This window comes from Dicentrarchus labrax, unplaced genomic scaffold (assembly GCF_905237075.1).
Source record: "Dicentrarchus labrax unplaced genomic scaffold, dlabrax2021, whole genome shotgun sequence".
NCBI classification, from domain to species: Eukaryota; Metazoa; Chordata; class Actinopteri; family Moronidae; genus Dicentrarchus; species Dicentrarchus labrax.
This window is the reverse complement of record NW_026136723.1, coordinates 266,789-283,521: the sequence shown is the minus strand read 5'-3', so window position 1 is coordinate 283,521 and position 16,733 is coordinate 266,789. Positions and strand designations below refer to the sequence as shown.

The 16,733-nt window shown below is 37.3% G+C and overlaps 2 protein-coding genes across 3 annotated transcripts in view; both read left to right on the top strand.

Moving 5' to 3' along the window:
- Positions 1-485: 485 nt before the first annotated feature.
- Positions 486-16,733, top strand: part of LOC127357492 (major histocompatibility complex class I-related gene protein) — an 18,390-nt gene continuing 2,142 nt past the window's right edge. Inside the window, exons 1-7 of one of the 2 annotated variants that reach the window (XM_051389723.1) lie at positions 486-608; positions 1,553-1,819; positions 2,947-3,225; positions 3,387-3,689; positions 4,369-4,476; positions 4,567-4,606; positions 5,029-6,270. In XM_051389723.1, the coding sequence (XP_051245683.1) occupies positions 560-608; positions 1,553-1,819; positions 2,947-3,225; positions 3,387-3,689; positions 4,369-4,476; positions 4,567-4,574 (1,014 nt within the window). In that variant the 5' untranslated portion in view covers positions 486-559 and the 3' untranslated portion in view covers positions 4,575-4,606; positions 5,029-6,270. Of the gene's footprint in view, positions 609-1,552; positions 1,820-2,946; positions 3,226-3,386; positions 3,690-4,368; positions 4,477-4,566; positions 4,607-5,028; positions 6,271-16,733 lie in introns of those variants that run through there. The other variant, XM_051389724.1, reaches the window with a different exon arrangement.
- LOC127357474 (uncharacterized) overlaps positions 6,302-16,733 on the top strand; it is a 132,824-nt gene continuing 122,392 nt past the window's right edge. The window contains exons 1-3 of the mRNA XM_051389695.1: positions 6,302-6,509; positions 7,377-7,643; positions 10,935-11,213. Of these exons, the coding sequence (XP_051245655.1) occupies positions 6,452-6,509; positions 7,377-7,643; positions 10,935-11,213 (604 nt within the window). The 5' untranslated portion in view covers positions 6,302-6,451. The remainder of the gene's footprint in view (positions 6,510-7,376; positions 7,644-10,934; positions 11,214-16,733) is intronic.

The following is a 16,733-nucleotide window of genomic DNA, read 5'->3' as shown; positions in this document are numbered from 1 at the left end:
TGTTTGTTTACAGAAAGTGCTGATAAATAAATAAATAAATAAATAAATAATAATAATAAAAGAGTGTTATCTGATCGGGGGAAAAGATTACTCAGCTTTAACAACAGCTTTTAAAAAAGTACTTTTGAGCTTTAGTAGAAACATCCCAATAAATATTAAAATAATAAAAAGATGTTGCAATATAACTGCGTCATTACAGAGTGGGGAGTTGTTCTTGTTGTGAGCTACCTGTAATGAAAAAGCATGAATAAGATGTTCATTTTTAAAACTTTTTGATGACATTAAGACATCAGTAAGTAATTAAGAGTGTTTCAGGAGAGGCACAGTGACACAGAGGGAAGCTCTTATTGTTATTATTATTATTATTATTATTAGTGATAGAAGTAGGCACAGTAGAATATTTCCATTTAGCAGCATTGGTCCTTGCATTGAACATACAGCCCTCCTCCTGACTGGTGGACACACCCCGCAGTGCGCAGGTTCAGTATTAAAGGTCAATCAGCTGACTGCAGCTCCTGAGCTGGAGGCATACATATATTATATTATATTTAAAAACAAGATGAGGAGGTTACTCGTGTTGCTCCTCTTCTGTCAGGTTGCATCCGCAGGTAAGGTCAGGAGATACTGTTAAAATCAGTCTGTAGTTCCTGTTGATGTAAAAGCTGAAAAGGTTCTGCGCAGAGCGACAAAAAGTTTCACTTTCGATTTTTAATGTCGCACAAATATAATCCCAAGCGTTATAAAACAACTCACTCACACTTGATTTAAGGCAACAATAACGCGTTGTTAATGTTTGGGGGAAAACTGAGAAACACTGTTGCTAGGAGACGGAAGCTTGAAGGTGTTTTTAGGACTTTCTCAATGAAACACCCAACTCACTGTCCCTAATGTTATTGTGTTATTGTGCCATGGAGTTATTCATTAATAATTAATGAATTATGTTTTATAATGTGGAGGCCAACAGGTGTCAATATGTGCACTTTTTCATTTTCCAAAAAACAGCACAATCGACAGTGATGTAGCCTATACGTAACATTCATATGGTAGTAAGTAAGCAATGTAATTTAGAGACAGTACAGTGTTGTATTATATTGGGGCAGGAAACATTTTGAGCATATTTTGGTATTGGAGGGGATATGTCCCCCAATTTATATTATAATAACTGCCTTTGTTGTTGTTTATATTTTGATATGACATAATTCAATCACATAACTATACACATATATAATATATATAGTATATATAGTAATTCCAACAACTAGGTTTCCTTAATAACTTAATAATAATTGCATAGATACACAGCTGCAAAAGAGCAAATCTCTGGTGTACATGAGCTCAAATAAGACTACGATAATTAGGTGTGTGCTGTAACTTCTTCTCTATTACAAATTTATTGTAAACTGACCATCCACGAAGTTACAGCTTAAAATGTTAGTAACTGGAATAGGTCTATAATGTAACATATTCTTTTTTAGACCATTATGTTGGGGGGAATTAATCAATCAACCCCAAATTTAGAGATTGTAATTTAAAAGCTGTCTTTGCCCAACAGTGAAACACTCCCTGAAATATTTCCTCACTGCAACTTCTGGAGTTCCAGACTTTCCCGAGTTTGTGGGTGCTGCGATGGTTAATGAAGTTCAGGTTGGTTACTGTGACAGCAACATCAAGACAGCAGAACCCAAACAGGACTGGATGAAAAAATTAATAAAGGATGACCCACAACACCTGGACTGGTATGCTCTGAAGTGCTCTGGTAATCAGCAGGTCTTCAGAGCCAACATTGACAGCTTGAAGCAACGCTTAAACCAAACCGGAGGTACAGTGTGTTTGTGGTCATATTTAACTCTTTGTGTGCTTCCCCAGTGTTTGTTTCCTAATTATTTACATACTTGATTGAAAGTTTGGCCACTTCGACTGCTTTTGTTCATCCAAAATTAACCACACATCAAATGCCGGTGGCTTTGTGTAATTATTTTCTTTTGCATGGACCAGTTAAGAAACACAGACTTCCTTCCTGCCTCTGCCACTCACTTGACTCTCCACCTGCCTCCACACCTACCTGTAATTAGCACCAATATGCACGTACCTGCACAGGCTTTATGCTACACATAATTAGGGCAGCCCGATATGGTAAAAACATCATATTGGAATCATTTTGAAAGATATTGCGATTCACAGATAGGTGGGAATGATAATTTTTGAATCACAAATAGAATTTGAACAGAAAACCTAATAAAATCGTGAGTATGTGAAATTTTGGGGGTTTGTATCAAACACATTTTGGTTGGTTTCTTAAATCTGGAGAGCAAGATTTGTAGAGCAGGGCGCCTCGGCAGCACTACAGTACTTCATTATAACGCTGACACACATTTTACCTTTAACATTACAACTCTTGCGATTTGCCTATTGCTTCTGTGATTTGCATATTGCACTTTGCCATATAGCGATTTCGATAATATTCCAATTAACTGTGCAGCCCTACACATAATCCACCACCACCATAATCACTTCTCCTGAAAGCCCAGTTACTCCTGGCTGACACCGTCTGTATTCAATGACCCTGGTGCACACAGTGTCATGGACTGGTGGTCTTGCGTCCCAGCATTAATGTCACTCTGCACTCCTAGGACAGTAATCCTGGTTGACTTTGATAGCAAATTCTTGGCAATTCGTACCTGCCTGCCAGATTTGTTCTCAGCACAAGGTTCCTCGTTGCACCGTAGCCATTTAGTTGCCAAATTCTCACATCTTCCTGAATTTGTCACACGTCTCAGAATGTAACATCACCAGTGACTGCCCTGCCAAAGTCACCTAACAGAGAGAGGCAGCTTACATAGTGTTAAACAGTGGGTGTTCAGTTATGGCTTTCTTCCTCGGAACCCTCAATTTAATTTCCGTCTCTAGAGAGTCTCTCTAAAGTCTCTGTTTCTATCTTTCCCGTAGGTGCCCACATTTTACAGAGGATGAACGGCTGTGAGTGGGATGACGAGACTGGAGAGGTTACTGGTTTTAATCAGTACGGTTATGATGGAGAAGACTTCATAGCATTGGACCTGCAGACATTGACATGGACTGCTCCAAAACCACAGGCTTTCATCACAAAACTTAGGTGGGATGCTGAGAAAGCTAGATTAGAATACAATAAAAACTACTACATCCACAAATGCCCCGACTGGCTGAAGAAGTATGTACACTATGGGCGGAGCTTTCTCCAGAGAACAGGTAGAATCACATGACCTGATGTACTGTGGTACACTGACTCAACATTCATGTTCCTTTACTGTTTCTAGTGCACAGTAACATTCAAATAACAAGGAAACAATATATAGACACGTCCTTGTGTCTGAGTATAAACTCGTCTGTTTCTGTCTGACTCTCTCCAGAGCTTCCCTCAGTGTCTCTCCTCCAGAAGACTCCCTCCTCTCCAGTCAGCTGCCACGCTACAGGTTTCTACCCTGACAGTGCCACACTCATCTGGAGGAAAGATGGAGAGGAGCTTCATGAGAACGTGGAACACGGAGAGATCCTCCTCAACCACGATGGATCCTTCCAGATGAGTGTTGACCTGAACCTTTCATCAGTCACACCTGAAGACTGGAGGAGGTACGACTGTGTGTTTCAGCTCTCTGGTGTAAAGAACGACATCGTCATCAAGCTGGACAAAGCAGAGATCAGGACCAACTGGGGTAAGACTGAGATCAAGGTCTTGGATATTTAGTTGTCAGTTAGCTAGAAGGTAAAACACTGAACACAGGCTTGAACATAAAACAGACATTTACGAGTATTTTTTGTGCAGTTTTATTGAGATGACAGGAAATGAGAGAGAGATGCGGCAAAGCTCTCTGTCACCCTCAAACTGTGGACGTTGTTTGTGAATGGCTTTTTAACCCATAAGCACCCCTTGAAGTTTCTGCTGTCTACAGCATGACATTTTTTCCATGCATCTTAAAAACATTGTGCAACTGCAACCACATTTAGAGGACAGATGCTGACATTTCCTGCAAAGCTAAATGGCTTCACCGATAGATAGGTGCTAGAACAAAATCGAATGTAGTCAGCCCATGCACCAAGAAACAAAGAAAAAGAGTGTGGAATACTTTAAAGGTTTGCTCTGATATCATCAACTTCTTTCCTCCCATCTGCACTTGAACAGGTTTCTGCCAGTGAATGAATGTACCCACTTAGACTAAACACTGATACGGTGTAGGACACATTTGTTTGACCAATGATGATTGACAGCATTGCTAACTCTGCCTGAATGTTCATATACAATTTAGAGAAGAATACCCAGAACTAACCACACAGCATGGCTTGATAAGTTATAACAATGTGATTAAAAGTGTGAATGTTCTGTTTTGGTTCCAGGTTCTCCCTCAGGGTTTCCTGCTGGTCCTGTTATTGGAGGAATTGTAGCAGTGCTCATCCTCTCAGTCTGCCTTATTGGGCTTTTAATGTGGAGAAGAAACAATAATGGTGAGGAACAAACTGTTTTTAATCCACAAATTAATTTAGAATAAATACCTGTGTAATAAAAAGTTTTTGTTTCTTTTTCCCCGTTCATAGTTATATGACGCCTGCATTTCACGGTTCCGACCTGCTAACAGTAAGTACTGTGGATGAGCAACTAATAATAATAATAATAATAATAATAATAATAATAATAATAATAACTTTATTTGTATAGCACCTATAAAAACATAGTTTACAACATGATTTGATAAACAAAGCAGAAGCAGAATACTCAATACGATAGGCAATATGACAACAGAGGCAGGCACTAAGGCCAAATAAAGGCAAGATATGAAAAAATATAAATATTAAAGTCATTAAAAAAGAATAATTACATTAAATATAAAAACAATACAAACATAAGAGAGAATAAAAGCAATAAAATAAACAACATCACACACAGTATCATGTGCTAATATCTTATTCTGTTCATAAAAAACTAATGTGCTTCATAATGTGAAGACAAATATGAGAAAGATTTCACTTTTGCTGTTTCTTCACTGTTTCTATTGACAGGGTAACAGAAGAGGAAGCTGAACTTCACTAAGTGATGAGTCAACAAAACCACAACACTTTCCCAGACAGGATTTTCTCCGAGATAAAAACATCTGGAGAGCAGTGATGTGGTTGAATCGGGAGTAACACTGAGGTGAAGCAGTATACACTGATACAAATGGCCCACAGCACATTGAACACGACTGACAGAGCCGGTGGTTGCCTCTAATGACTGTAAGATTCAACAAATATGGTCTGGAACACTGTGTGTGAGAGGTAAAACTAATCACCGTTCAGTCCCTCTCACTGGGACATTTTGACGGTGGGTTCCTTCTGACAGCTCCAGGATCAGCACTCTGGATAACACCTCAACTGCATGTGTCAAATCTGGACTACCATGGAAAAAGAAAGAGGAAACAGAAGATTGTGCATCTGTGGAGTGATCGGTTTTGTAACAATTAACCGTGTTGGTCACTTTGTAAAATACGCCAGGCAACAGCATTGGAGCATTGGATATACCACATCACCCAAATAACAACATTTTGATTAAGAGCCACATCAGTACGGTGGAGATTAACTTAATGTTGGCAGAAAGCAGCTGATTAGAAAAAGGTTGGACTGGAGTAAAACACATACATGATAATGAGTTGGAAGTAGTTTGTTTACAGTTGCACAGAACCAGTCGGGGGGGGGGGGGGAGCCAGCTTGGTATTCTTATTACATGTCTGCTGTTTTTCCAACCTACTCTGCATTAGGGGAAGTGAAGGTACAAGGTTCAGGGTGATGGGATGGAGCCATTTTCGACCACCAGCTTTGATTTGTTCCATCCCTGTACAGTTATATAATTTAGTTTACAGATAAATGTCATATTTAGTGTGGAGCACCCTAGAATGTGGCAGTAAATGTTAGTAATAGTAACAATGTTATCTTGTAAGATGTGGACATAAAATGCTGTTTGAGTTGTGCAAGCTGTGAGAAGAGGAAGGGGGGGGGGTTGGTATTGGGACTCAGAGTTTCAGCAGACCCTGTTTCTGCATGGTCCTAGTGTGTGCAGTGTCTCCTGTTTTTTGTATAATATTAGTTTTGGGTTGTTAAAAGTGGCGCTCTAATACAACCTTAAACAAAAGTAAGGGGGACATGTCTGTGTGTGATTTACGCCTTTTTGAGACCCCAAAATATAGCCCTGTGTCTCGCCATCGTCTTATACAGGCTTATAAACTAATTTTACTTTCACTTTCATGAATAAATGACTGAACCTCTTTACTGAGTTATAAGTGACGTTGATTCCCCAATTCAATTCCCATTGGTTCAGATGGAGGTGGAGCTACTAGTGTTTTCCCCTCACTTGCTCTTCTTGCTAGAACTGGATCTGCAGTGTCTGTCTGCGTTGACAAAGGAAAATATCAATTGTTCAGTCTGAAAGTATCAGATTCGACAGTTCACTATGAGGGCTTTGATGTGGCTGGCTGTGCTGGGATTAGGTCTACACGGTGCAGTGGCAGGTGAGTTAAGATTATTTCAAGTTTGAAGTTAAATGGTTCCATGTAAAACAATTCAACATATAAAGAAAAAAGTTATAAAAACTTAACTACAAGGTATTAAAACAAAGTGTTTCTTATCCAAAACTAAGTTAACTTGACAATTTCAATCTTTAAACTGTTCATGACTATTTTATTTTAAAAAAACACGTCAGCTCTTACATGCCCCTTGGTGTTTAAAATGTGCAAACACCACAAGGCCCTTACAATGTGAGGCCCCTTGGTGCTTAAAGCTCGCAGCATACGGCAGATATAAGACACATATGAGATATATGAAAGTGAGGTACACAGGGGAACTGGGTCAGATATTTATTTTCTTGTCCGCTGTAAAAAACCTTAAACATTTGAAATGCACAAACCCTCTGACAGGGTTGACTGATAAGATATCACTGGTCACAGTTTATAGTATAAGATAGATGTATAGAAATATTAAATAGAAAAGTTTTGAGTCTGTTGAATGTAGAAAATAAAATGAGAATCACATGCAGCATATATATTTTGTTCAGATGATTTCAGATTTTAAACTTATACAATAACAAGGAGTGTACTAATGAAGCAGTCAGGTACAAAACTGCAGGAACTAAATATTTTGGTCTTTCGATATTTCAGAATAAATATTATTTTTAAGACAGAATCATCAGAAATATTAAAGTAAAGAGTTTCTGGAACAAAATCTTCATCTATAAATGTATTTCTGTGTTTATTGACTGCACAACAGAGATTATTAAGATGTTTTGAATGTACTGTAGTTCTCTTTGATTCTGTGTGCAGGACAATAACATTGTTCAGTGATTTATAAAACTGAAATGTTACATTAATGTTTTCTTACAGTGACTCACTCTCTGAAGTATTTCTACACTGCGTCTTCTGGAGTCCCAAACCTCCCAGAGTTTGTGACTGTTGGGTTGGTTGATGATGGTCAGATAGATTACTATGACAGTAACACCAGGAGATTCGTACCCAAACAGGACTGGATGACCAGAGTCACAGCAGAGGATCCTCAGTACTGGGAGAGAGAGACTCAGAGCATTGTGGGTGCCCAACAGGTCTTCAAAGCCAACATTGAAATAGCGAAGCAGCGCTTCAACCAAACTGGAGGTTTGTTTATGTTTCACTTTCTACTGATAACATGTTGTTTACATTTTTTATCTTGTATTTTAATGAGCTGATGTTGTTATACAGTGTTTGTGTCCATCCCATAATAACCAGCAGAGATCATTAACACTTTATCTCCACTAGATTAGATCAGAATAACTCTACTGAACTGCCCACAGTGAGTCGCTCCATAATAACTCTACTGTAGGAACCTGTTCATCACAACAGTTTGACAGCACACAGCTGATAGAGGAACATTACTGCCTGGTTTCTTAAACTACGGAGCCGGACTGTAAATGGGACACAGGCTGCTTCTGCTGGGTCCCCATATGAGAGGAGCAGCAGTATGTTTTAATAAAGCTGCTGACAGGACAACATGGTCAATGTCTCATTCAGATCAGAGGTTTAAACAGTTTAACAGCACGACTCTACTGTACCGACCACACTGTGTCCATCCCATAATATACAGTATATATATAGTAGAACTACAGCTTAGATTAACTCTACATGACCACAGTGTGTCTGTGTCATAATGAACATATATAGTGCTGAAACCATTAGTCTATTCATAGATTAGTTGATTAAAGGGAATTAATTCACAATAATTTTGATAAATAATAATTGAATTATTTTATTAAACTGAAACAAACATTTTCTAGTTCCAGTTTCTCAAATAAGAGAATTTACTGATTTTATTTGACATTTTATTTTATTTTTAGAGAAACAAGTTGCTCAATCAAAACAGTTAACAAGAAAATAATAAATTAGAAATAAATAATACAAGAAATATAAATAGCCCACAAAGTATAAAATTGAACTACCTACAAAATAAAAACTGTAAACAAGTGATAAAATAAATTAAACTACACCACCACCTAGTCATCCTCACATCCCCTGCTACAGTTGTACTCTCCGAGTCTCTCTTACAGCAAAGTCATCTACAACATCATCATATGACAACTGATCTGAGATCACATGATTGATGCTTATGATGGAAAGTCCACTGAGTTCTTGCATCGTAGCAGATCTCAGGTAAGGTTTAATGAGTTTGAGCTCGGAGAATCTTCTTTCAGCAGCAGCCTCTGTAACAGGAAGAGTTGGGTGTTACAGTCTAATAATAACAGAAATGATTCCAGGAATAAAATGAAAGAATAAAAATGAAAAACCTAAGAGATGCATTACTTTCACTGTACTGTACATGAATGATATACAGTGCAATTTCTTCTGATATACAAATTACATTAGATTGAATGTTATTGTCATTACAGTGAAATGCTGATTATCAGAATGTAAAGAATCAGTAAACTGCAGAATAATATAACATATGGGAATGTATTAACATTAATGATGTGCACTTTAACATGGATGTAAAGTTTAACACTATAAACACACTTTAGACAATACTGAACTGTAACACAACAAACAACAAGGCTTACAACTCTAATATATAAAGGTGTGTGAAAGGAAAAGCATCTGACTGACTGTTACAAGCAGAGCAAACGTTAACTAAACAATAATAAATACAAATAACAATGTAAACAAATGTAAACAGCTGCTGAATAGATCTAATCTTTACAAATGTCCCTGAGAAATATAATAATATAATAACAATAAATATATATAATAATTAATATTGTTAATGTTATAATCCAGCCCATAAACAGCTGAGACACTTTATATTTATTATTCACTAAAACTGACACATGTAAACACAAACAGCGTCACAGCAAATAAACAACAACAAACCTCATCGCTGCTCATCACAAAGAGCTGCTAAACATCCTTTTAAATCTCCCGTCTCTGCTTCTGTCTGTTTTCTTTGTAAACCTTTGTACTTAAACACTACAACACATAATTAGTTCCGTCTTGCTGTAAACATACAATTCAGAAGAAACAAATAATAAAAAGTGCTAATACAGAAAATAAAGTGGCGACAGGGGCAGTTACACCCATCGTGGCGGCCCCTAGATGGACGGCGCCCTTAGCATTAGTCTATACTGCCTATGCCACGGACCGGCACTGGGTCGGACCAACGGATCAATGTGAAGATTTAACTTTAGTCTCTGGGAACTTGTGATGGACATTTTCACTGTTTCTGAACATTTTACAACATCAACGATTTATTGATTAATCAGAATAAATAGTCATTACCTAATCAATAATGACAGGAATAATTAGTTTGAGCCCACAATATGTAGTAGAATACAGATTATATTATATTAACTCTGCTGTACTGATACAGTCTGTCCATCCCATAATATAAAAGGAGACATTTGGAGATTTCACTTTTGGCTCTGGGAATTTTCTGACTTTAAACAAAAAATAAAAAAGTAACTCAGACATACTTTAATAATCCCAGAGGGAAATTACTTTCGTTACATTACTCCATATGTAACAGACATACATATATTAAGAATAAATATATTTATATATACTCGGTTCTCCGCGTGGCTCCGCGGTAAAGCCGTTAGTCGTTCATCTTGTTGCTAGGAGACCGTACATTCACCATAACAACAGAGGGGAGACTCGGCTTCAATCTTCTCCATAAACCCGTCCCGTCTCCACCCTCCTCTCTTCCCCCGACGTTGCTTCCCTCCTCTTCATCCCCGGTGTGTTTCCTCCAGAGTTCAGGTGGTCAATCAGCGGCTCTGGCCACTATACCGGCCGCCATTAGCGCCATCAGCTGTTCTCCGGAGTAAACAACGGCAGCGTGTCCCGGTGGAAGCGGCATTAAAACACCAAATAAAACACAAAAACTCTCTCAGACAACATCGTTAGAGAGGACAGGACTTCATAGAGTCACAGTGAACAAATAACAACCAACGAAAAGAGAATAAAAGTTAAGAAGTTAAAAAAAAAAAAAAAGCAGACTCAAAGGCTGGAGTGACGTAACAGGCAGCATGCAGCTTTCACATCGATTAATCAATAACTAATTGATAATGAAAATAATGATTAAATTGAGCCGTAAATATTCAGTAGAACAACAGATTAGATTAGATGAACTCTGCTGTACTGACCACAGTGTGTTGGTCCGTCCCATCAGCAGCATCAAGACAACATCTGCAGGAGGAAACAGCTGTTGGTCGTATTGATTGATTGACTGATGGATGGACCAATCAGGACACACAGACTGCCTCCCAGTCTCCATAATGGTCCTGATGGTCTCTGCCTTATTCTGACCAGTTGTAGTAACACAGTGCTGAACAGGACTCACTGTCACAGCACCTTCAACAGTGGAGATAAACTGTTGGTCTCACTCTGGTTTAATACTGTTTCTGTCTGTCTCTCTCTCAGGTGTCCACATTGTCCAGAACATGTACGGCTGTGAGTGGGACGATGAGACTAATGAGGTTAATGGTTTCAATCAGTGGGGTTATGATGGAGAAGACTACATAGCATTTGACCTGAGGACAGAGACATGGGTCGCTCCAGTGCCACAGGCTGTCATCACCAAACACAAGTGGGATAATGACAGAGCTCAGATAGTGCAGACAAAACACTACCTCACCCAGGAGTGCATTGACTGGTTGAAGAAGTATGTGGACTATGGGAGGAGCTCTCTGCTGAGGACAGGTAGAATCACATGACCTGATGTAGTCTCTCTCGTCTTTACTCAATAACACTTCAATGGGGTTTATCTACTTTGCATACATGTATATAGCGTGTGTTACTAAAACATAAAAAAATCATAACATTAAACAGGAATGATAATATTAATACACGGTAAATGCTAATAAAGAACTTATAAACTGTCTCCCTCTCTCTCTCTCTCTCTCTCTCTCCCAGACCTTCCCTCAGTGTCTCTCCTCCAGAAGACTCCCTCCTCTCCAGTCAGCTGCCACGTTACAGGTTTCTACCCTGACAGAGCCATACTCTTCTGGAGGAAAGATGGAGAGGAGATTTATGAGGACGTGGACTACGGAGAGATCCTCCCCAACCACGATGGATCCTTCCAGATGAGTATTGACCTGAACCTTTCATCAGTCCCACCTGAAGACTGGAGGAGGTACGACTGTGTGTTTCAGCTCTCTGGTGTGAGGGACGACATCGTCACCAGACTGGACAAAGCAGTGATCAGGACCAACTGGGGTAAGACTGGGATCAGGAGTGATAGAGGTGGGAAAACCCATTTAGTTTATTCCACCTAATATGCTACACATGCATTTTATTATTGTTGTGGGTTTATTTTAACTTGTTGGTTCGTCATTATTGTCATATATTGTCTAAAAATTACTGTTTAGTTTCAGTGTTTTATATTATTATTGCTATAATACGTTTTGTCAGCTTGTAGTTGACAAATTTGACCAAATTGACAAAAACTAAAACTAAAGACATTTCCTGAACTTTTCATCAGCCCCACCTGAAGGACAGGTGTCTGTGTCGGACTCCGTCGTCACAGACGGGACAAAGCAGTGATCAAAACCAACTATGGTAAGACTGTAATCAGAAGTGATGGATATGCATATTTAGTTTATTTGAAATTACATGTTGCTCTAGAATGTGTTGTGTTACCATTTGCCTTTTATACATTTTAAAATCGTGATAATAATTCTCTTTTATTTCATATTTCAGGGTTCCAACCTGCTAACACGGAAATAACCCAAAGCTCACTTTGTCCATCTACAAAGGACTGACAGTATTGGATAATCATTTAATTACTACTTTTATTGTGCACATATTTTTGCTTTTTACCAGGCTAGTATTGTGGCTTTAAGGATGGCAATGAAATCATTAAAAGTGTTACAGTACTGCAGTATTATATGGTTCATGGATCCCAGACTGAATCCTAATAACATTGGTGAAGTGCCACCAAGAGGTTCATGTTTGTGGCTTTTGGAGACAATCTCAACAACATGTTCCCCTCAGGAGGATTTCTAATAACTTTACAAATAATAACTTTAATAATTAATATGTTTTCATCTAGTGCAGAGGTGCATGGACATGAACATGAACGCTCTGAGAGTGGAAATGAGAAAGTATTAAATTAGTTATTACATTAGTTATTAAAATGAAATCACATAGAATAGCCTAAATGTGATGAGTTCAGAGATACAGTAGTTTTGGGGAACTGTATTGTTTTTCCCACACGGACAGATAGAGAAATAATAATCACAAACAATCACATATTTCAATATTTACACACGCACAGTAGTAAAGCCTTGAATAGAAATATCTAAATATCTTTCAAATTCTACTAACTAACTAACCAACTTTAATTCTGCCCAGATCTTTGGTTTATGTATATGTAATGTGATTCACATCAACCTTTAACCTGTACTTTGTTTTGATTGCTAACTAGCATGGTAAACATTATACATTATATAATACATTAAACATCAGCAATGTCATTGAGTTTTTAATTTTTTGGTCACTTTGCACATGAGGACTGAAGGAGCTCACACACTGTTGGAGGATAAAAAAGACAACGTTTATTTACTTATCAAAAGGAGGTCACTTAATTGTGTGTTTCAGTAACTTTCCACTAGAGGACAACAACAGCTGTACACTCAATGAGTCCTCTTTGTCAAGAGAAACAACTTACTGAAGTCTAAACACAACATTTTATTTGGTAATTTTTTCCATCTGTTGAAGCAGGGTTGTTATCTGACGATGTCATTAAGTTGTTTCTCACAAAAAAGCACATTCAGCTGAAAATGTGTGAAAAATGTGAATCTAGTAATGAAAATTATGTGCTATATGAATGGTCGATATCCAACTTTCAATTTAAAAGCAACCTTCTAATGAGCAACAAATAGCAGACGTTGGAAATAATAACAAGCTCCGGCCAAATGTTGTGTAAGATCAGTAATAAGTCTTGTATCAGTAAACACTGAAAACGTTTTGTTGTTTTTTTTAACTTCCTGTCTCTACTGGAAAAGAACACATTTAAATTCCATGTTTAAACAGATGGCCTTTGTCCCTAATGCTGACAAAACAGTAATTTAAAATGTAAACGGCGACTCTTCTCTTCTGTTGCAATCAGTTTGGCACCGAAAGCCTCGGAGAACATCAGATGAATCCTGCCTACTCTTCCTGGTTATCTAGATGTCTGTATAATGCAGTGATGGTATAACTGTGTTCATTGTAAACTGCTTACACCAGCAACTTCACTTGTCATTCATGTGAATACGTGTTAATGGTTAAATTGTGTTTATCGTGGCAATTCTAGATAGAACTGGTGTGTTGGATTCAGTGACATCTATCTGAGAAATTGCAAGGAAACCAAGGAAGAACTTCTTAGAAATTGGTGTTTATAAAGCCACAATGTCAACTTGAACTTCCCCAAAGTGAAACACTGAACACAGACTTGAACATAAAGCATATAAAACTATACAACACATACTACAAATATGTAAAACCAAATGCTGGCTGTGTTTCAGCACTCAAAAAGTCATTATTTTTTATGTTTTTTATGCTATTGTTGCATTAAAAACTGTTTTAAAATGGCAGGAAACGTGGAGGGAAAGAGATATAACTATGGTTCCTGTTACATTCAGAGAAGTTGCGTTTTTGTGGCTTTTGAACCAATGAACTGCAGGTGCACCCCGAAACAGGAAATGTTGTAGTATTTGTCAGCAGTATGAATGCCTTAATATACAATATTCATTACATATTGAGTTTATTGAGATGAATATTTTTATGCTTATAAGATGTTTTTAATCTGAAAGTTTTTAATCAGGAGTAAAAACTGATTTCTCTGTATTTTCTAAAGTGAAGCTTGACTGTTCTGTTTTCTTTGTTTTGTCCGGATGTTTTTCCACCAATCTACCAACACATTTGTCAAAGTAGTTCTTTACTTACAAATGAAATAAAAAGAGTGCCCCCACCCTTTCCTCCCACACTACAGTACCATTTCCAACATAAGGACTACTAACTGCACAGAAAAGTTGTAAATCATAAGACAGCAGTCTAACTACAAGTATGCAGTTGAGCCATAAAGTAAGGAAATACTTTTTATAATTTGTATGCTATCATTGGTAAATAAATCTTTTCACACTGTCAGTTGGAGGCAGGTTCCTGTTGTTGGGTGTGTGGAATGAACCAAGTGGCCTACCTATAGAGGGGAGTCTGCACATTCTGTGTTTCATATTGTGAAAACAACAAATACAAATATATGAATTTGTGCCAGATTAAAGTATGGAATACTAATAAAAATACATCCTGATTAAACAGACTTAACTTCCCTTTAAAGTCAGTAGATTCCTTCAGCTTCAGGGGACACCTACCCTCTGATTATCCTGCCTCTGTGGTTAGGATGCTTTCTACTGTGTGTCTGTTATCACGGATGAACTGTCTGTAACCTTTCATGTCTCACTTCTGTCACCACTCTTGACTCAGGTCTGAAGTTCATCTGTAGGTCAGCTCTCTTCTTTATCAAAACAAGATGAAGAAATTATTTATATTTCTCATTTTCTGTCACGTTGCATCTCCAGGTAAGATTATACTTTTTTCCTTAATTAATTTCCTGTAAAAATGATGTATTAATTTAATTTATAAATTAAATTATGTATTAATTTATAAATTTTAAATGATGACTTTGAAAACTTTAGGATTGTATAAATGTAATCGGTGCATTTTACATTTAATGCTCAATCGTGTAAATGTTTATAAAATAATAAAAAATGTTTGTTTCACGGTATATTAATATCATGTAATATAATGTTGCCTATTGTTGCATGTTGTTTTATTTTATATGGATCATATTAAATTACTTATATACAGTTTTGTGTGCATCCCTTTGGGTGCATGGGAACTGTTTGCAATGTTAACTGCAGTTTACAGTAAATGAAATTACTTTCACTTCAGTAAAAGAGCTTTTCCCTGCTGATGTTTTGGGGTGCGTGGGAACAGAAAACTGTTCACCGCAGGTCACAGGAAACTGTCCTTTGCACAAGCAATCAATCTGCACGTAAAAGAGAAAGTGCAGAGAAAGAAAATAAGTTTCCTGCTACAGTTTTCACACTTTCACAATAAATGAGCACCCGATTCAAAGTAAATAATATATTTACTCATTTACTTTGGGTAAATAATTGGTTCAAACTCCAAATGATTAGCCTTGAATAAATATGACCAAACTCATGAATAAATGTGTGTTCTTCCTTTTAGATAATCATTCAAAAAGAATATAAAAAGTGTATTTCAGAAACCTGAAAATGTATTTCCCCTACAGAGGAACACTCCCTGAAGTTTTTCCTTGCTGGATTTTCTGGAGTGACAAACTTCCCAGAGTTCATTGGTGCTGTGATGGTTGATGGAGTTGAGGTTGTTCACTACGACAGCAACATCAAGAGAGCTGAACCCAAACAGGACTGGATGAAGAGACTAATGGAAGATGATCCAGGACACAGGGACTGGTACACTGACGGGTGTCGTGTTAATCAACGTTTCTTCAGTTCCACTATTGACAGTTTGATGCAGGACCTCAATCAAACAAGAGGTATATTGGTGTATAAGTTTCCTGTTTACAATGGTCTTATTGATTGATAATGGTGGAGCTCTTAAGAAGTATACTATACTATAAATGTATAAATTAGTATTAGTATGTATACATACAACTGGAATATTATAATATTGGGTGTAGATCATTTGAGCATCTTTATACAATGTCAAATAGTTTAATCTCATCAGATTGTATAAACTGTATAATATTTTTCAATTCGTAATCTGAAAGTAACAAGTAAAATGTAAAAGTAAAATATTTCTCTTTGAATTATAAAGCAAGTATGAAGTAAATAAAATAAAAACACTCAAATACAAGTAAGTCAAAATTGCACTAAAGTACACTTCTTGTACATTAAATGCACTGATTTCCATTCCACCATAGCTGGTCGATTGTTTGTCATCTTCAGGATATAATCTGATGATTATTTTATGATGATAAACATGATAAACTGAAAATAACTTTGATGGACTCAAAGGCATCAGATGGCTCTAGTTTACTGCAGTCTCTGTCTCTCTTTTAGGCGTCCACACTTTCCAGAGGATCTATGGCTGTGACTGGAAGGATAAAACTCCAGAAGTTATTGGTTGTGATGAGTTTAAATATGATGGAGAAGACTTCATACAGTTAGACCCGAAGACACTGGAATGGAA